General features: G+C 33.4%; 1 protein-coding gene and 1 pseudogene across 3 annotated transcripts in view; one reads left to right on the plus strand and one right to left on the minus strand.

Annotated features, from left to right (window-relative positions):
* The window catches only part of SEC22A (SEC22 homolog A, vesicle trafficking protein), a 54,298-nt gene that overhangs the window by 9,858 nt on the left and 22,029 nt on the right, over positions 1–22,411 (minus strand). For all 3 annotated transcript variants that reach the window (XM_016159380.2, XM_036219066.1, XM_036219067.1), the window contains exons 4-5: positions 21,933–22,127; positions 11,364–11,479 (exon numbers count right to left, since the gene is read on the minus strand). In XM_016159380.2, coding sequence (XP_016014866.2) covers positions 11,364–11,479; positions 21,933–22,127 — 311 coding nt within the window. The remainder of the gene's footprint in view (positions 1–11,363; positions 11,480–21,932; positions 22,128–22,411) is intronic.
* On the plus strand, positions 17,881–17,998 carry LOC118602079 (annotated as a pseudogene).

The following is a 22,411-nucleotide window of genomic DNA, read 5'->3' on the forward strand; positions in this document are numbered from 1 at the left end:
CATAAACACATAAACACTTTTTCAAGATATTCCTCAACTACATGATTTATAATGATTATGTAACCTTTCGTTGTGGCGAGATACTATAATTTTTTTTTTTTTTTTTTTTTTTACAATACTACTTTATAACTCTAAATTGCCTTTGGAACACTTAAGAGCATATTTTTGGAGTCAATCAGTTCTGGGTTCAAATCTTTATTTAGTAGCTATATGATCTTGGACTATTCAACTTCAATTCCTTCATTGAAAAATAAAAGTTATAATAGAGATTAAATGAAACAACATTTGTAAACACAGAGGACAGTTAACTAATACACAGAAAGTACTCAAAAACATTCACTAACTTCTCTTCTGCCTGACATTTCTGCCTGAATCATTCATCCAATAATTAGATTACTTTTCAGTATTATTTAAGCTTCTAGTATAGTGGTTGTGTCTTATCAATTAGACTCTAACCTTTCTGCAAGGCAGAAAATTTTACTACTGCACGAAATTATGCACATAGTAGGAATTCGACAAATGCATGCTAAACTGAGTTGAGCTTTGAAAAACCTTTATTTATACTTTGTAAAGGGAAGACTATTTATAAACATATTCTTCCATTCAATAAATATTCATTAAACACTATGGCCCAGTACTGTGTTACTAGACCTAGGACAGAAAACAATTAAGTCCATATTAACTCAAGAAACGCACTCTCTTATCAAGGAGGCAGATACATAAAACAACAATTCCCACCCAAAGTGATAACTAAAGGGCTAGGTGGGCATACAGGGTACAGAGCCTACTGGAGACACATCTTATTCTGTCTGGAGTAAAAAGGGTCAGAGGTTTGCCAGAGGAAGTAAAACTTAACCTAGGTCTTAAAAGATGAACTATTGGACAAGGTAGACACAGTAGGCAGAGAATTCCAGGCAAAGCGAGTAGCACATACAGTCTCAAAGAGGGAAGAGGCTAGGATGACTCCCAGGTTTCTTGTTAAGGCAACATTTGAATAATAACATTCCAATTAAGCTGGGAATACAGGAGGAAAATATATTTGAGAGAAGAAACTGAGTTCATTTTGGACGTGCTATTTTGGAGTTGGTAGTGGGACGCTCAAATAATTATATTTAGAAGATATTTAAGTCTGCTTCAGGAAAGGATCTGACCTAAAGATCCTGTTAGTACTCATCTATTTAAATAGCAGTGAAATGAAAAAGAGGCCAATGACAACCAAGTGCAAGCCTTCACTCTTGACTGGTCCCTAGATTAGAGAGAGGAAAAAATACCATAAAGGATATTTGGGGTCAATTGTGGAAACTTAAATAGAGATTTTATATTAAATAATACCACACTGATCTTAAATTTCTTGGGTGTAATAAAGGGATAGCGATAATGTATGATTAAAACAGACATTGAATAATTTTGGAATATACTGTCATGAGACTCATAATTTCACTTTCAAACGATTCATTTAAAAGAGAAAAAAAGAAAGGTAGGCAAATATACAGGTGACTATTAATTGTATTTTAAAAAAATCTTTCTGCAAGTTTGAATTTTTCAACATAAAATGTGGTGTAGTGGCGGGGATGGGGAGCACGGCAGAAAGAATGCAGTTAGCATGAATGTGATGGCTTTGTGGAGGACTAGGGGAGGGAGGGAGCAATTGGGGGGATCGTTTTATGAACTATATAGATGTCTAACCAACGTACTGTATACGTGAAACTAATTTAAATAAATAACTTTTTTTAAAAAAACTGATGGACAAGGTAGAAAAATCCTTTGCATCAGTTGTAGTGACATTTCGTGAAAAAAAAATGTGTGGTAGGGGAAAAGGGAATACAGATGAAAAAGAATGCAATAATAGATCTCTAGATACTGATATAAAATGATCTCCTACATATTGTTAGGTAGAAAAAGATGTAAATCAGTATGAAGGGTATACTGTCATTTATATAGAAATAATTTTAAATGAGTAATAATATATAAATACATACATATAATACACACACACACACACACGAGCATATGCATATAATCTCTCTAGGATATACCAGTGGTTTACTCTAGAGAGAAGTTAGAAAAAAATTACTTTTTGTAAAAATTATAGGCTTTGAAATTTACCATGTGTATTGTACATTTTATTGTGTGAGTGGATGTGTATGTACAGGTATTAACTTTTTAAAAAAAGACCATTATGAAAATATCCAAGGAGAAGGTATAGAGTTAGATGAATATAAAGCCAAGGACAGAACAATGGAGAATGGCCACTATTTAAAGGATAGGTGGAGAAAGAAAGTTTACCAATAAACTGAGGAATGAGAAGAGAAAGAAAAAAAATACAGCAGAAGAAAATTGTTTCATGGAAATGAAGGGATGAGAGAATGTCAAGAAAAACTATGTAATACAGCAAACAGTGGTGATTTATTTTACTTCTAAGTTTTCTAAAATAAACATTATTTTTGAAAATAAAAAGTAATTATAAAAGGAAGAAATTAACAGTATGTGAGATGGGTCAGAAAGGGCACACAGGACAAGGGTGGATGCAATATTTGACAATCAGAAGGATTCTGGTGAGCTTAAAGATAGGTATTTGAAAAAACTATGAAGGCAGAAAAGAGATGACAGGAGACTAAGAGAACAGAGGTAAGGGGGTAGAGACAAGAAACACGGTGTACTTCAAAAACTCAGAATAGAACATACATCGAGAGGTTCTTTCAGAGTTTTTGTTTTTTAAAGATTGGCAAGCCAGCCAATAAGCTGAGAGAAAAGAGCCAGTAGAGAGGAAGCAGGTGAAATGTAGGTGAGGGAATAGCCGGAGGTTGGGGAAAGGGTGGGGAGAGGTTCAGAAAGAGGACAGAAGTTGGAGGTGGGACAGGACAGAGGGATGACAGCAGGGGTGGAGTGGTGCTGGCAAGGAGGGGGCAGAGGTAAGGAGTTCAAATAAAACAGTTTAAAACATCACATTCACTTCTGAGGAATGACAGAGTACCAAAATATTGCTTTGAAAACTAACAAAGGAAAAAAATTTTAAGGTGAGAATGAAGAGGTAAGCAGAGGCTTATGTAATAGCCATACAATGTAGTAAGATGATACTATTAAAATGTTTGTTATAATTAGGCTATACTCACTTTTTAATCAAGTGAAAAAAGGATACAAAATTATATAATAGCTATGTATACATGTACATTTGTACATATGTATGTATCTATGTATATGTATATATAAAATACAGAGAAAACGTGGAGATGATTTTTATTTTCTTCTTTACGCATTTCCCCCCAATTCTTTAACAATGAGCACGGGATCAGCAAAAATACTTTTATCTCTTTTGAAAGGAAGCAAGCACTGCTTAATGTATTAGCATAGATATTATGCCACTAAATAAATCAAAAACTTCCACTGAGCTTTAATAGGTATGTGATTTCTTTAACAAATGTATGGGAAATAAAGAACTCAAGAAAAAAAAGCAAGTTAATTACTTCTGCTTTGTAGTAGCTATTACAAACAATTTTAGAATCAAAGAATCTTAGAACTTTTGTCCTGAACTGGTCCTTGAACCTATGTAGTCTAAAACCTGCAACTTGCAGAACAGGAAAATAAGATCCAAAAAGGTAAAGTAATCCTTCTCAGGTATCTTAACTTTCATGCCAGCATTTCCACTGCAGAATCAGAAAACTCAATGTTTTCCTAATGCACCACATGCAAATTATGTCTAGGTTGGCATAAGCCTAATTAATATCATTGTTTCAAGGTTGATCTTTAAAGGAAAACAGGTAATATAAACCCAATGTGATAAAAGCTTATGCATTCATGAGGTGCCAACTCACAATAAACTTATTAACATCTCTAAACTCAGAACAAAGCTAGCAAATGAGTGAAAATATAATCTAATTTACACATTATTGTGAACACCAAATCAAATTATCAACTTAAAAAAAAAAACTACTAATTCTAAACCTCCCCAGTCTGAACTTAATACCAAAGAAACCTTCAATGATACATAATTTCAATAAATCCCTTGTTATCACCCTAAGAGGCAGTTATTAATCCAGAAGAAACAAACTTGTGCTGAATTTTCAAACATTAACAATATACAGAAATATTAATTCACGTGGGTTCTCAAGTTTAAATGTGCTTCAGGCACCAAGTTACATACAAGAAGATAAATGTGGCAATCATTTTTAGCGTTTGAAAGAGCGTTTAGAATTCATGGCCTTAAAGAAGTAAACTTTAAATTGATAGATTGCTCACACTCAGGAAATACACTACACATTTTCAGCTAGATGTAAAAATATGATCCCCAACTAAATCCTCTGCTCTTAAATCAAGTATTAAAGAAATACTGAGATCACTTAATCTGGGTTCTGCCTTTCTGCCTCCTCTATCACCACTATGATCTGAATGACTCCACTACAGATAACTTCAAAACAGATAAAAGTATAAGTCCCATGTCCTGGAGTTTCACTCACATCTACATGGTAAACTGCTTCAAAAATATCTACTTTACTGATCGAAAATTATCTAGCACAACTCCAGAGATTATTCCTGATACAAAATATAACAAACCAGAGAGAAAACTAAGAGTATGTCTTAAGTTCAAGGGCTTAGGTGAAAATAAAAAAGACTTTTTACCCATGTCATGAACAATGACAAAATAGGATCTAATGAGGGAAAATTAAAAGTGAGAGACCTCAGGTCCCCAATTTTGCATGTGTTTTTCTTCAGGTTGATTCGGACTATAAAGGATATACTTGTTGAAATTAATCTGGTTTGCACCCCTAATCCAGTATACTTATCACAGCATCCTCTGCATTCTGACATTTCATTTTCTACTTTTCTTTGCCTATTTTCCATTTTATCTTTTAGGACATGATCCTTAGAAGGCAGAAATTTCCAACACTATATAGTACTCCCTCATTATTCTTATAACAAGACAAGGAAAAATATTTCTAAGCACCAGTTACTTACCAGAACATTTTTTATATCCATAGATATAGAATCCCCAATAACTGGAAAAACGGGAGTCTCTACTTTTAGTCCAGTGATTTCCAAAAGCGGTGATTCTCATTTAGATGAGAGAATCAGAATTTGTTGGAAAATCTTTTAAAACTACCTGTGACCACATTCCTCCCAAGCTTGCACGCTGTTGCTTCCTCGCTCTTCTGAGCACCCTGTTTCAGGAAGCTTGACGATTGATGAGTGTATGTCAGATGGGTTACAGCAAGACAAAGATTTAAAAACAATGCTAAGGGAACATATGCAACCAGTTGTTCCTAGTTTCCAGATAGCTAAAAATCCCAAATGGACCCATTTACAGTTCCCTGGATCAAGTAAGAAAGAAACATTGTTGGAGTAAATTTAGTCTAGGGCATCAGTGAAAAAGAAAGACTCCATGTCAGCCATCAGAGACACATCTTCAAAGATACAAGCATCCAGAGAGTCCCCAAACTATAAATGGTCTACTAATAAAAAAGACCACTCTAATCTTTTCCCTATCCATAATTACCTCCATGCTTCTTTCACACCCGACTGGTACAATTTTAAGAAACTGTTGAAATAGAAAACCTTCAAGCTTCTAGGGAAACTATTGACTCTAAGATAGAGTCAAAAAGAAGCTACAAAAACCCAGGAGGAGAAATGCTCAGCATTCCCTGGCCTTTCAATATTTACTTTTACTCTGCCTAAAATTGTGTTACTTGAAAATCTACCTATTAAGCTGGGTTAACGAAAGTTGTGTTTTTTTCCTGCTCACATAAACAGTGCTAATAAATATTCATTTTTATTATTTAAAATCTAAATAGGTAATGTATTTATCTGATTCAAAAATAAAAACAACATATAAGAAGGTATATATATATTGTGAAGTCTCATTTTTACTCTGCTTCCCATCTGTCCAGTTTCCACTACATTTATTCATTTCTTATCTTTCCAGAGTTTCTTTATGCAAATTAACATACATTGTTATTTTCCCAGGTCATCTTTGGTGAGAGTAGTTGGGGGGACTGGTGGGTGCAGGTCAGAGGACCTGGTCTGTCCATCTCTCACTGGCTTCCTCAAAATGATCGCTGTTCTCAGAGGACACAAAATTGTACATCTGACCTTGAAACATTAATCAGATTCCTGAACCCAAGCCCCATTCTGGCTGGGGTTCTGAGGTCCCTTTCCGGCCTGTGTGAATGGGAAGGTGCAGCCCCTCCATGAAAAGAGAGTTTCATCCACTGTTTCCTAACAGCTATCTGTATTTAACGTAAGCAGAGGCATACCTAAGAAAACATTGAAGTTGGAAGAACTCTCCTCCCTTTCCAGTCTGTTTTAATGCTGGTATGTGGGTGTGTGTGTGTGTGAGTGTGTGTGTGTGTGGGTGTGTGTGGATGTGGGTGTGTGTGTGTGTGTTAAATTACTAGACTTTTATCTATAGATCAGTTTTAGGTTTCCAGATAATTAAGCAGTACAGAGTGCCCAAATACCTGTTCTTTCCTCTGCTCACAGTTTCCTCTATTATGAACATCCTGCATTAATGTGGTATATTTGTTACAACTGATGCACCAATAGTGACACATTATTATTAATGAAAACCCATAGTTTACATTAGGGTTCACTCTTTGTATTGTACATTCTATAATTTTTGAGAAATGTATAATGACTTCACCACCATTACAGTAACATACAGAATAATTTCACTGCCCTAAAAATCCCATGCTCCAACTAGTCAACCCTTCATCCTCCCTCCAAACCCCTGGCAACCACTAATCTTTTTACTATCGCTATAGTTTTGCTTTTTTCCAGAATGTCATATAGTTGTAATCATACACTAAGTAGTTTTTTCAGACCGACTTCTTTCATTAAGCAATATGAAGTTAAGGTTTGGCCATGTCTTCTTTTTGGTTCGATAGCTCATTTCTTTTCATTACTGAATAATATTCCATTGTACAGGCTACCAGTTTGTTTCTCCATTCACCTTTCAAAGGACATTTTAGTTACTTCTAGTTTTTTGAAATTATGAATAAAGCTGAGATAAACATTCATGGGCAGGTTTTTGTGTGGATGTAAGTTTTCTGCTCATTTGGGTAAATATACCTAGGAACATGATTGCTGAATCTTATGGTTATGTTTAGCTTTGTGAGAAACAGCCAAACTGTCTTCCAAAGTGATTGTCTCATTTCGCATTTCCGCCAGCAATGAATGAAGAGTTCCAATTGTTCCATATCTTCATCAGCATTTAGCACTGTCATTTCTTTGGATTTCACCAACGTAATAGATCTTTAGCAATATCTTATTGTTTTAATTTGCAATTCTTTAATGACATATGATGTTGAGCATTTTTTCATATGCTTGCCACCTGGACATCGACTTTGGTGAGATGTCTGTTCAGTTCTTTTGCTCATTTTTTTTTTTTATTGAATTTTGAGTTCTTTGTATGTTTTAGATACACGTGGTTTGTCAAATGTGTTCTGCAAATATTTTCTCCTAGTCTGCAGCTTATCTTTTCATTCTCTTAATGTCCTTTGCAGAGCAGAGGTTTTTAAATTAAGTCCAATTTACCAATTTTTCCTTTCATGAATCATGCTTTTGGTACTGTATCTAAAAATTCATCACCAAATCCAAGGTTACCTTGGTCTTCTCCTGTTACCTTTCATAAGTTTTATATTTTTTGTTTTTCATTTAGGTCTGTAATCTATTTTGAGTTAACTTTTTTGTTAAAGGTGTAAGATCTATGTCTAGATTCATTTTTTTGCATGTGGATGTTGACTTGTTCTAGCACTATTTGTTGAAAAAAATATCCTTTTTCTACTGAATTGGTTTTGCTCCTTTGTCAAAAATCAGTTGACTATATTTGTAAAGATGTATTTCTGGGATTTTTATTCTGTTCCATTGAACTATTTGCCTACTGTTTTGCCAATACCACACTTAATACTATAGCTTAATATTAAGTCTTGGAGTTGGGTAGTGTGTTCTCTTCCTTTTTCTTCAATATTGCATTGGCTATTCTAGGTCTTTTGCCTCTCCATATACACTTTAGAATCATTCTGTCAATATCCACAAAATAACCTGCTAGGATTTTTATTGGAATTGTGTTGAATCTATACATTAAGTTGGGAAAAATCAACATCTTAACAATATTGCATCTTCCTATCCATGAACATGGAATATCTCTCTGTTTATTTAGATTTCTTTGATTTCTTTTATCAGGGTTTTATACTTTTCCTTATATAGATCTTATATACACTTTGTTAGGTTTATTCTTAAGTGCCTCAATTTTGGGGATGCCAATATAAATGACAGTTATTTTAATTTCAAATTTCATTTGTTCCTTGATGATGTATAGGAAAACAATTGACTTTTATGTATTAGCTTTGGATTCTGTGACCTTGCTAATAATCACTTGAGTGCCAGTACTTGATTTTTGGATTTTCTATATAGACAATCATACCATCTGTGTATAAAAACAGTTGTATTTCTTCCTTCCCAACCTCTATACCTTCTGCTTTCTTTTCTTGTTTTATTACATTACTAGCTCTTCCAGTAAAATGCTTAATAGGAATGGTGAGAGGTGACATCCTTGTCTTGTGCCTAATCTTAGGGAGAAAGCATCTAGTTTCTCATTAAATATATTAGCTGTAGGGTTTCTGTAGATGTCTTTATCAAGTTAAGGACGTTCCCCTTTATTCCTAGTTTCCTGTGAGTTCATGAATAGATGTTGAATTTTGTCAAATGTTTTTTCTGCATCTACTGATGTGTTCATATTATTTTTCTTCTTTATAATGTGATGGATTACATTAATTGATTTTCAAATGCTGAACCAGCTTTGCACACCTAGTATTAATCCCATTTGGTTGTGGTATATAATTATTTTTATACATCAGTGGATTTAATGTGGTAATACTTTGTTGGGGTTTTTTGCATCAATGTTCATGAGAGACACTGGCCTATAATGTCTTTTTAAAATGTAAATTTTCTGACAACTCTCAGCACTATCAGTCAGTTACATGTACGTGGTATTTAGTTTAATCAGAGTAGAGGCATACCTCAGAGATACTATGGGTTTGGTTCCAGAACACCTCAACAAAGTATCATAGTAAAACATGTTGTAATCTTTTTGCTGGTGCAGGGTCTTGCTTTCAATTTGTAAAAATGCAACATCTGTGAAGTATAATAAAATGAAGTATACCTGTATTGTCTGAAACCTAAAAAACAACTGTGATAAGGCAAAGACATTACTGATCAGAGGGAGAACATGAAACTCTTGGGAATCAAGGCAAACATTAAACAGGTATAATAGGTCAAATGCATGAAAAGCTGTAGTTTACACTACTTTCCTTAGTTTTGATGTTTGTAAATCAAAGAGGGAGAAGGAAAGAATCAGTCCAAGAAGAGAAGGAATAGGAGTATCTGAGTGCCTGAAAGAAATTATTTCCTTTAATATGTTTTGGATATATAACAGCACTGCCTGAGTTTTAAGTAAGAAATAATGTGGTCTAAGCCTCAGGTTCCACAACTTATGCAGTCTTCTGAGTTAGGAATGGTAAGGCTGTGTGGCATAAAAGCTTTTCTCTACCCAGGTCTGCTCTCTTCCCTTATTTATTAATTTGCTAATTTCAAACAACCAGATAATTTTTTTAACCAGAGAATTTTAACCTTAGAGTGCCACCTTCACAATTTTTGCCAACTCTAAATACTAATTACATCATTATTTATGTAATAAATTTCATTAAGTTGATTTCTGTTAAAATTATTTTGAAAGGAAAGTTTTATATCTCTATCATTAATATGAACTAGTATCCCTTACCATAGATATTACATATTAATATATATTAAATACATAATTCTTAAAATTAAAAATCTTCACCACTCTATCATCTAAAGTCATCTATTGTGTACCCACTGATAAATGTGTCCCATACATTGAGAAATACTCATCAAATCCACCCCTTGTCCTTCATTTGATGAGCAATAAAACTGAGGACCAGAAAGTAAGGTGAGGCTACTCAAAGTCACAGAGTTAATCAGTAATGAGCGGAAGCCAACCTTCTCTCTTTTTTCCACAAACGAAAATCAACTCTTCATACACCTAACACTACTGTTCCTTCCACTACATCAAGTTAAAAAAAAAAAAAAAAAAGTAAAAGAGTTTCTTATTTATTAGTTTTTTTTTCAATCGGCAGTCTCCAAATTGCCTTTGTTTCTTTTTGGCAGATTGACTAACTGGCTCTCAATTAAACTCCTACTGGAATAAAGCTAACCTGGCTAGGGAAGAGGAACAAGAACGAGAACACTGCAGGACAACAGTCAGTGGTCCTGTGCCTTAAAGGAAAGGGGGGCTTTACCTGCAGGCCCGGGATGTTTGGAAGAGGAAATAGGAAGTCATGAGATGCTCCTCCCCACGTCACAATCAAAGGACAGCTCGGCTGCCTAGAATCTGTGATACCCTCTGCTACCGGCTTCATACAGCTGAGTATATTCAGAGGGTACTCAGCATTGTGCTCCTCGAAGCACTGTGTTCCTCAAAGTAACAGCAATTTAAAAAGAGAATATGAGGTGTATTGAATGGGTTTGTAGGAGTTTAATGCTGACTCCAAAAAAGAGAACTAATTTACAATGTGGAAGTGTCAAAAGTCTTCAGAGAAAGTGAGTAGAAACAAAGGGGAAAAAAGCTATAGTCTGAAATGTGCTAAATTTTAAGAAAACTTTTAAAAAATTTACAAAAAGAATAAGAGAAAAAGTTAATATATTCTGATAGCCACAGTCTCTAGAAACTCCACTAAAAACTAAATAGTTGGCGATATCTGAAGAAATCAGTGGTTTCACAGGGAGGCACTGACAAAAATGGAAAAAGCACCTAACTAGGATTACACAGAGGTGGGACAAAAACCTGCCCAAGAATGTCCTCTCCTTTCTTCCATTTCTCTCTGTTTACTTAGATCCTTCCAAGTCCACTTACCTCTCCTCCACAAAGCCTCCTTTTCCTATCCTGACTCACAATGACAGCTCCTCTTCTACACTGTGTCCTTGGCAATTATTTGTACATTTCTTTGCCTCCCTGATTCAACTCTAGGCTCTGAGATTGCAGGGCCCATGTCACACATATCTTCGTGTCCGAAGAGAACCTATAAACAGTGCCTCCTGCAGAGTTGATAATAAATAAATATGTGCTAATTGAGTCAAAGAAACCAGCTAGAAATCAGTGGGGGGTCTTTTTTTTTTTTTTTTTTTTTTGAAATCAGTGTTTTTAGAGGAAGGGGTGACTAAGGCAGGTATAAAGAATACAGAACTGAGCATATATTGTAAGTTGTACTGATACCTAAATCAATTCAAATCAATTGTGTAACAAGCAAAATCAATAGTCACAGTCACCTGAAATTACAAAAATAGTACAGTACCTGCAGGAGACTTTCTATGGCGTGAAAGCCTCTAATTAAATTCAGAGCTCCACATAAAAGACTAAGGATAAATGCCACAATTCCTGACAGAGTGGCTGGTTCCAGTCGCTGGTGACCTGACAAATAAAAGAAATGGTTAGAAATGAACATCAATATCTCATACTAATACCTAAACTATTGAAAATAAAATTCACTGCTCAATTTAAATATATAGATGAATCTTCATAAAATTATCTAATGATTTATCTTAATTAACCTTTTAAATGCAAAATGTCTGACAACATGACAGCTTCACTCCCCTGAATTCTAGTTAAATTAACTTATTTTTCTCTACATTTTAAACAAAGGCATCTAACTTGCATTTGGGATATATACTGCTAAGGAGTTCTTGCATCTGGCAGTAAATCATGTAGAAAAAACCTTACTGCCTAAATATGTCTACCATTTGCAAGCAGTTGCAAATACTCGTCAAGGTGACTTTGCTTGGAAATTCACTGCATAATTCCTACTTTTCCTGAAAATGCTTAGAAAACATTTTTAAGAACCAATATAGTTTGCTTTTAAGCAAAACTCTCCCCTATTTAGGTTCCAAGGGTATAAATACCAGAGGATATATATGAAAGCTCATATATGCAGCTGACCCTTGAACATGGTTTGAACTTCACAGGTCCACTTACGTGTGGATTTTTTCCAATAAATACTTAGAGTACTTCAAATGCCTTTTCCTTTTTCTCAATAACCTTTTTTTTTTCTAGCTTACTTTATTGTAAGAATACATAATATAATACATACAAAAATACATTTTAATTGACTGTTTATCAGGAAGGCTTCCAGTCACAGTAGGCTATTAGTAGTTAAGTTTTGGGGGAATTGAAAGTTACACAGAGATTTTTGACCACATGGGGGTTGATGCCCCTACCTCCGGCGTTGTTTAAAGGTCAACTGTAATCACCAATCTGAACTCCACAATACAATGGAGTCTTGAAGCTATGAAGTTCCTGGCCTCTGAAGACCAACTCAAAGGTACAAATGATAAAACACCAGTAGAAGAAGAGACCAGATTATCTTCACAAACACATTTCCTTATCTGTCAGGGCTTCAGCAGCATAAGACATTTCAATATTGTATTTAGTTATACAATAGCTTCTCTTCATCACCATTTTGCACTTAACAAAATTAACAAGAGTCCAAATGAAAACATTAAACTACATAATCATCTAGACTCAAAAGGAAGACAGATGGAAAGAAAGGACAACAGAACTACATTTAGATTATTTTATTTAAATCACTGAAGTGTAAAAGCCCTAACAATGAAGTTAATGAGGTGGAACATGAATATAAGGAAGGGCTTACATCTTTGCAACTTACATTCAGCCACTCCAGCAGAAAAGCTTCCCTAAAGTTCACAAAACCACAAACCCACATTATCACAAAAAAGTATTCTTCGGAATTCAGCAGAAAATGCTAATATAACATTTTCTTACATTTCTTCTGTGCCGAAACTTACTGATTGGTCTCTCAATCAATTTCTTTGAGATTTTGATATGAAAACAAAAATTAAAATGCCTTTGTAAAGTACTTATATCAGTTTTATATCAGTAGAGAAAAAAAAATCTTACAATTTAAAATAAAATTCTATCCACTGGTCTACTAATTCATTATGTTTTGCATCCCTCCTCCATTTCTCCCCATGGTGCCCCCTCAACAGTGAGGAAGAATTAGCTTCTAATTAAAGAAAAAAAAAATCCTTATTATGGGCCTCAAGCATAAAACCACTTGACAATAGATTATTTAAGTCACACTTAAGTATATAAAACAAGTTTACCTTACTAAAATAATCCAAGTAATATTCTGTATTATACTAGAAAACATTGGCTTTTTATAGTCAAGTAAGGTATGGCTATTCTTGAATGGGAAAATATTACCATTTTTTAATGTGTTGGTCAACATCTATTTAACAAGTAAATAACATGTCTATATAAATTAAATATTTATTAAGTTTCTAACACTTGCCTCTTGGCCTTGGAGCACATACATTCTTCATAATGACAGCACGCCATTTATAAATTTTTTCAAAATGACCAGAATTATTTTTAAAGGCATGAAAGCAAATGATAAGCCTCCTTTAACAAGGGCAAGGCATGCATTATACTAAAAATCACTGTGGGAAAGAAATTTTCAAGTGGCGATCCCCTCCCACTTCACCCTCTCCTCCCGGGGGAATGGTTATCCAGAGAAAACTCCATCTGCACACAATACGAGGGTAACACTCCTTAAGGAAAACTTCTCATTTTAACCGACTGAATGAGACTTTTAATCACATTTTAATGTATTACATTTTATTTTATGTGTTTTCTTCAGTAAAATAGATTTTATATCCATTGTTATCCATAAGTGCTTACTTCACAGTTCAATTTGGTACCATGATAATCACCATTAGGAAGAATGAATTTAGAGCAATAACAAGTGAGGGGCAATGTAGAAAAAAATTTGTTTTGCTGAATCCAAAGCAGTGTCACTTGGTCACTTTTTGTTTTGTTTTTGCTATTATTGTCTTCTGCTACAATGCCTTTTCTTTAATTAGTCTCCTTGGGCCCACGAGTGGCATTTTCATTACAAAAAATTAATTTTTTCTCAAAAAGTACCTATGATTAATGGAGAGTTTACGAAAGTTCCTAAAGAAGAGCAAATCCCTTGGAACCAAAGGGCACTTGGTTCTAGTGAATTAATATTTTTATTCAGGATGTACATTTTGGCACAATTCTTGGTAAGATGCTATGCTTTAGAAGATATGAAAATTGAATTACACAATCTACCCTGAAGGAACTTCTCTTCTTTTAAAGGAGAGTGGATAGGTAAGCATATGAAAAGTAATAAGTATTCTAAACTAAGAGTAAGGTAATTCTAAAGAGGAAAAATAACTGGGAGTAAGGTGGTAACACAGAATTGGTAAGAGAATAAGGGGAGATTTTTAATGATGGATAAAATTTAGACAAGTACAAATGAGAAGTACCACACTCCATGCAGAGAAAAGAACATGAGCATGAAGATGGAAATGAGAAAGGCAAATAATAACAGCATCTTCTACCACCTCTCCTATCCCTCCCCCTCTACTGCTTCTACCAACAGTGGCTGCTCTCAAGATGCCAGGCACCAAGTGCTTTATATACATGATCTCATTTCATCCTTCCAAGAACCCAATGCAGCAGGCACTATAATTAGCTGTTCTGGTTTTTTGTTTTCCCAGACAGAGAACTAAAGTTTAGGTAGATTGAGTAATTTGCCCAAAGTAAGTATATGACTAGGATTTAAATCCAGGTAGCCTGATTCTAGAACTCATGCTCTTAACTGCTTTGCTATTGGGCATTGTTGGTGGTTTTGTTTAACTCAAAAGGCTAGTTATGAAAAGTAGGAGGAAATAAGGTTAGAAAAGAGGTTAAAGCAAATTAATAGTCTGAAATATTAGGCTAAAATTTGTGGGCAAATTAGACAATGAGGAATATTTCTAAGTATAAAGAAGGTAACTTCAAAGTGACAAATGAGTCTATGCATCAAGAGAACAAACCGACCCTAAATATTTAACCAACTTGATCTAAATGATATAGAACATTCCACCCAACAATAGTAGAATACATGTTTTTGTCAAATGAACTCAGAAAATTACTAAGATAGGCCATATTCTAGACTAGAACAAGTTTCAATAAATTTAAAAGGATTAAAATCATATAAAATTTGGTGCCTGGCCACAATGTAATTAAATTAAAAATCAATAACAGAAAAGTATTTGGAAAATCTGTAAATATTTAAAACTATATAACACGTTTCTAAATAACCCATGGATCAAAAAATAACCCAAAAGGAAAATTAAAAAGCATTTTGAACAAAATGAGAGTGAAAATACAATATATTAAAATTTAGGAAATGTAGCTAAAGCAGTATTTAAAGGTATAGATGTAGTACTAAGTGTCTTTGTTAGAAAAAAAGTTCTCAAATAAATGACCTTAATGTTTACCACAAGAATCTAGAAAAGGAGCAAATTAAACTCTAAGTAAGCAGAAGGTAGGAAGTAATAAAGATCAGAACATAAATCAATGAAATAGAAAACAATAAAAAGTCAAAGAAAGTAAAAGCCGGTTCTTTAAGAAAATCAGTAAAAATGATAATCTCTAATAAGACTGATCAGAAAAAAAAAATGCAAAAGATAAAAATTACCAGTATAAAAAGTGATAAGTGACATCTCACTATAATTCTACAGATATTATAGGTATAAGGAAATATTAACTTAATGTCAAAAATTCAATAACTTAGGTGAAATGGACAGATTCCTTAGATTCCTAAAAGGAAACAAACTACTATAAAACTCACTTGAGAAGAGATACTTGAATAACCCTACATGCATTGAAGAAATTAATTTGTAGTTAAAAACTTCCTGCAGAGAAAATCAGAGGCTTGAAAGGTTTCACTGTATTACTATAAACATTTAAAGAAGAAGAAAAATTCTACAGAAACATTTTTCCAAAACTGAAGAAGAGGTCATACCTCCCAACTTATGAGGCCAGCTTTAAACCTGATAGTAAAGCCAGCCACAAGCATTACAAAAAAGGAAAGCTATAAACCAATTCCCTCATGAATACAGGTACGAAATATCATAAAATTTCTGTAAATTGGGTCTGATAATATATAAGAAAGATAATGTATCATAACCAAGTGGGGTTTATCACAGAAATGCAGGGTTGGTTTAATATTTGAAAAGCAATGTAATTCACCACATAAAGACTTTAAAAAGAAAAATCATCTGATCATATCAATAAATGCAGACAAAGCATTTGACAAAATACGATTTACATTCCTGGTTGTTTATAACTATCATTCTATTTTCAAAATCTTGTGGATAGAATTTGAAGCTTACGAGACCATTTCTTCCAGGAAAGATATTTGTTGCTTCTGCCAGGTTCTTTGGAGGATAGCACTGTGTAATCAGCTCAATCCAATTTTAGAGATCAGTATGATTCAAAACTAAGCTGCAGACCAGTAAAAGCCTGTCTACTGCATATTCCTGTCTACCCATATACCTAGAGCAAAGCCATCCAAGATCCTAACCCAAGGCTGAAAGGGTTGCTCATGAGGTTCACCACCTTGGTGGGCCCTGCTCTCTAATCCCTGTCTCCCTAATCTTGAGAGTCTGGCAGCTGTTCCCTCCAGAATTGGTGTAAGCCCCAAAAGGAAAATTTTGTAGCTCCAAACATTGGATCTCCATTCTCCTCTGTATCCAAGTAATTCTTAGTTATGTTGTTGGATCTCCAAAGACTTCAGGAAGATTATATTTTAGATTAACTTCTACATTATATATTAGACCTATATATACCATAAAATATATACATTCCATTCAGCTTTGCTATATGTATTTAGTGAGACTACTGGTCTGAATGAACTATTCTATCACTACTATTAAGTGGAAGTCTTCGAAGTAACAACCCCTTGTTTATTAGTGATTTAAAAAATTAAAATATAATACACATAATAAAATTCAACCTTTTAAAGTGTATAATTTAAAGTGCAACCAACATAATCATCTAATTCTACAACACTTCATCACCCCCAGAAAGAAAACTCATAACCATTAGAAGTAGTCACTGTCTTTCCCTCTACCCCCCCCCAACTCCTGTCAACCACTAATCTATTTTCTGTCTCTATGGATATCCCTGTTCTGGACACTTTGCATAAATGAAATTTTAAATATGTAGCCTTTTCTATCTGGCTTCTTTCACATAGCATAATGTTTTTAAGGATCTATACATGTTGTACTATATATCAATATTTCATTCCTTTTTTATTAATAATATTATATTGTATGGATATACCATATGTTGTTTATTCATTCATCAATTGATGGACATCTGGGTTGTGTTCACTTTTCAGATGCTATGAATAATACTAGCTACTATAAAAACTCATGTGCACATTTTTATTTAGACATACATTTTTAAGTCTCTGGGGTATGTACCTAGAATTGTTAGGTCAAATGGTAACTCTGTATTTACCTTTTTGAAGAACTTTCAAACTATTTTCCAAAGCAGGCACACTATTTTATAACCCCACCAGCAACATATGAAGGTTCTAATTTCTCCACATGCTTACAAACACTTGTTATTCTGTCTTTTTTATTATAGCCATCATAGTAGGTATATGGTAGTATCTCCTAATCTTCTGCATTGCATTTCCCTAATGACTAATAACGTTGAGCATCTTTTCATGTGCTAATTAGCCAGCTGCACACTTTCTTTGCAGAAATGTCTATATAAATCCTTTTCTCATTTTAAAATTGAATTTTTAAAGTATTGTTATATATTCTGGATACAAGTTCCTTATGATTTGTAAATATCTTCTTTGTGTCTGTGGATTTTCTTTTCAATTTCTTGATAGTGTCTTTCAAAGAACAGAAGTTTTCGATTTTGATGAATTCCACTTTTTCTTTTTTCACTGTGCTTTTGGTATAAAATCTTAAAAAACCATTGGAGTCTATGGCCATGCCACCCTGAACATGCCCGATCTCGTCTGATCTCAGAAAGCTAGCAGGGTTGGCCTGGTTAGTACTTGGATGGCAGACCACCCTGGAATACCAGGTGCTGTAGGTGCCTAAAAATCCATTGCCTAACACAAATTTGAAAAATTCGAGAAATTTACCTTTGATTTCTTCTAAGAGTTTTATAGTTTCAGCTGTTAAATTTAAGTCTTTTACCTGTTTTTAGTTTTTAGATAGTTTGTGAGGTAGGAATCTGACTTCATCTTTTGCATATGAATAACCACTTGTACCAGCATCATTTGCTAAAAAACAATTCTTTTACCACTTTTGGCATCCTTGAACTAACCATAACGCAAAGATTTATTTCTGTATTCTTGATTTGATACCGTTGATCTATGTCTAGCCTTAAATCAGAACTATATAGTCAAACTATATAGCTTTTGGTTTCATTGAGCCTTCTCTAATGTTTTCCTATTTTCTTTCATTGTAATTTATTTCTACTCTCATCTTTATTATTTCCTTTCTTCTGCTTGCATTAGGTTTAATTTGCTTTTCTTTTTCCAGTATCTTTAGGTGGAAGGTTAAGTTATTCATTTGAGATATTTATTTTTTAAGAGTATGTATAGCTATAAATTTTCCTCTACATACAGCTTTAGCTGCACCTCATAGGTTTCAATATTTTGTGTCTTCATCTTCAGTCACCTCAAAGTACAAATTACCCTTTGGATTTCTTCTTTAACCCATTCATTATTTAAGACTGTATAATTTAACTCCCACATGTTTGTGAGTTTCCCAAATTTCTTTGTTATTAATTTCTAAGTTCGTCCATTGTGGTTGCAGAATTTTCTTTGTATTATTTCTAACCTGTTAAATTTATGAAGTTTTTTTGTTTGTTTGTTTTTTACAGCTTAGCATAAGATCTATTCTAGAAAGTGTTCCATGTCACTTCAGAAGAAAGTATTCTCTATTGTTGGATGGAGTATTCTGTAAATGTTTGTTGGTTTATGTTGTTCAAATCCTCTATTTCCTTGTTTATCTTTTGTCTAGTTCTAGTCATTATTTAAAGTTGAGTGTTTGTCTTCAACTATTACTGTTTAATCATCTATTTCTCCCTTTATTTCTGGCAGGTTTTGCTTCATGTATTTTGAAGTCTGTTCTTAAATATATATGTGTTTATAATTGTTATAACTTAATTGACTCCCTTGTCATTATGAAATGTCCTTGTCGCTAGTAGCAAGTTTTGTCTTAAACTCCATTTTGTCTGATATCAGAATAGCCACTGCAGCTCTCTTTTGGTTGCTGTTTACATTATGTATCGTTTTTTCCCATTTACTTTCAATTTAATTGTATCTTTGAATATTTTTCTTCTCCTGTGCTTGCAGAATTTTTTTCTCCCAAGCTTGAAGAATACTTTTTAAAATTTGCTCTTACAATCTCTGACTTTTGATTGAAATGTTTCAACCATTCATTCTTTGTAAATCTATTTACATGTTGTTATTGTTATAATGGATTACATCTGCCATTTTACTTATTTCTATATATCTCATACTTTTTGCTCTATTCCTCTACTATCATTGCATTAAGTGATTATTTTATACTGTAGCATTTTAAATTATTTAATAATTTTTCGCCATTTTTTGAGTTATTTGATTAGTGTTTGCTCTAGGACTCATCATGTACATCTTAACTTACCAGAAACAGCTTCAGGTTTATACTAACTTAATTCCAGTGAGTTATATAAACATTACTCCTATCTAGCTCAATTGCTTTTCTCCCCTTTTTGTGGTGTTGTTATACATCTTATTATGTTACAAATCCAAAATACAGCATTATAATTATTACTTCACATAATTTTTGTCTTTTATAGAAGCTAGGAGAAGACAGTGATTTTTACAAGTTTGTTAATATTCTTATCATTTCTGGCTTTACTTGTTCTTGTGGATTCAAATTACCATCTGGAGTCATTTCCTTAGCCCAATGCAGCTTTGTTCCCATTCACCTACCTCCTTTGTGCCGTTATTAGAAACTGCACTTCTATATGTTATAGGCCCAAGAATACATTATGCACATTGCTTTATAAAACTGCTTTTTAAAAGAAAAAAGGACTTTTACTATCTTTTATAATTACCTTTACCATTGTTGTTTGATTTTGTGTGTATGTATGTGTGTGAGACTTCAAATAACTGACTGGGTCACTTGCTTTCAGCCTGAAAAACTTCGTTTAGTATTTCTTGTAAGGTGAGTCTGCCAGCAACAAATTCTCTTATCTGCATATTTGCAAATGTCTTTATTTCACCTTTGAGCATTTGGAATGTGTTCTCCCTCTACTGTCAGGTCTCCATTGTTTCTGTTGAGAAGTCAATTGTTAATCTTATTAGGGTGCTCTTGTGAGTGGCGAGTTGTTTTTCTCTTGCTGTTTTCAAGATTTTTCTCCTTGTCTTCTTCTTTCAGCATTTTTTGTGATTCATTTATTTGTAGGTCTCTTCCATATATCCTATTTGAAGTTAAATGAGCTTCCTGGAGGAGCAGATTAATGTTTCTGAGTAAATTTGGAAACTTTTCAGCCATTATTTCTTCAAATACTATTTCTGCTCCTTTCTTTCTCAATTTTTGATTCTCCCACCATGCATATACTGATATGCTTAATAGTTTCCCATTTTCCTGAGGTTCTGTTCATTCTTTTTTTCTCCCTGTTCTTTGGATTGCATAATCTCTATTGATCAATATTCAAGTTTGCTAACTCCTTCTTGTGCAAGTTCAAATCTAATATTGAACTCAACTAGTGAATTTTTCATTTCAGTAGTATTTTTTCAATTCCAGAATTTCCATTTGGTTCCTTTTCTTTACAATCTCTATCTCTTTGTTTATATTACCTATTTAATAATTGTCTTACCTTCCTTACTTTGTTAATCATGGTTTTAGTTCTTTGAACATAATTATAATGGCTACTTTGAAGTCTTTGTTTGTTAAATCTGATATCTGGTTACTCTCATAAACAGCTACTATATTGCCTGCTTTTCTTTCCCAGTGAATGTATTATATTTTCCTCTTCCTCTGTACAGTCCTGTAATTTTTTGTTGGAAACTGAACATTTTAGATAACATACTGTAACAACTCTGAGTACCGATCCACCTCCTCTCTCCCAGGGCTTGTTATTGTTATTTGCTTGTTTACTTGTTTCGTGACTGACTGGATTATTTTACTGAAATCTGCTTCCCCTTTTCTTCCATAATTCGTATTAAACCAAATATGAAGTTTTGTATTCAGTCCTGAATACCACATTTGAAGAATACTGACAAAATAAAACATATACAAAGCTTCTAGAATAGGGGGAGTTTCAAAATGCCATAGACAAAAAGGCTAAGGGAACTGAGGATATTTTATATGAAGTTGATTAGACTAATGGGACAGAAAGGACACAGAGTTGCTGACTTCAGAGTTCTAAAGCACTATTCTGGTACAGCTAAAAAGAGGGAAGTAGAGGTCATAGAACTTAGACAAACAGGTAGACATGATAGGAAATACAAGAAAGAATTTTTCAGAGAAGAAATTTAACTATGGGATATACTATTATAAAATAATGGTTTCCATTTTTAAGCAGAAGTTTTCAACCTGTCAAAATGTATTCCTTCTTTGGGAGGGGAGGTTTGAGATAATCATTTTTCTCTGATAGTCAAAAACCCCTGGTCTTGAATATAGCCATTTTAATATAATGCAAAGCACTTTACATGCCTATAAACATATATTACAAATAAACTATTCATTTCTAGAAAAATGTTTATAAAGAAACCTTCTTTAACATTTCTTTAGCAAAGAGTTGCTTTGAGATTGCTATTTAAAGATATTTTCCTGATTAGTCACATATCTGGTAGATGACTATATAAACCACTGAGAGAAAGAATTACTTTGAACTTCTACATTCTTTCATGTTCTTGCTTTAAAATATTAGAATAAAGTAATTCATTTTTAAGAGTTCTTCAGTTCTTACAAAAGATTTTTCTTTACAAAAAAAATTTTAAATAAAATAATTGAGATCCAGAACTCACCAGAAGAAATCTTACCAGCACCTTTATAGTCAACAGAAAATGCAGATGTGACTCCATTGGCTGGCCCCAGTTCATACATGGAAATTTGATAAGGGGGCCTCAGCTTGATTTCCGTCTGCATGTCAGACAGATTTATCTTTGTTGAAAGAGACCTGGGATTATTATATCGCTGCTTGGTCCTCTGAATGAAGTTATCTATGTAAAATAAAAAATAAATTTCCTTGCAGTCATTTGTTAATTAAATAATCTGAGAGTGTGATGTTTATAGACAGTAAATTTTGCAGATAAACTGTTTAATTTATTATGCAAAACTGATCAATTTGTCATGGAGTATTCTAATATTATCTGTGTTTAATGGTTAAATATATCATGGAGTCATCAGTTTCACACTCTAAAAATAATTGTAAATAAACTAAGGATTTAACATTACAAGACTGTGAGAATATTCCTACTACTATATCCACTTTAAGGAATTACTT

The sequence above is a fragment of the Rousettus aegyptiacus genome, unplaced genomic scaffold, assembly GCF_014176215.1.
Source record: "Rousettus aegyptiacus isolate mRouAeg1 unplaced genomic scaffold, mRouAeg1.p scaffold_m13_p_4, whole genome shotgun sequence".
Taxonomy (NCBI): Eukaryota; Metazoa; Chordata; class Mammalia; order Chiroptera; family Pteropodidae; genus Rousettus; species Rousettus aegyptiacus.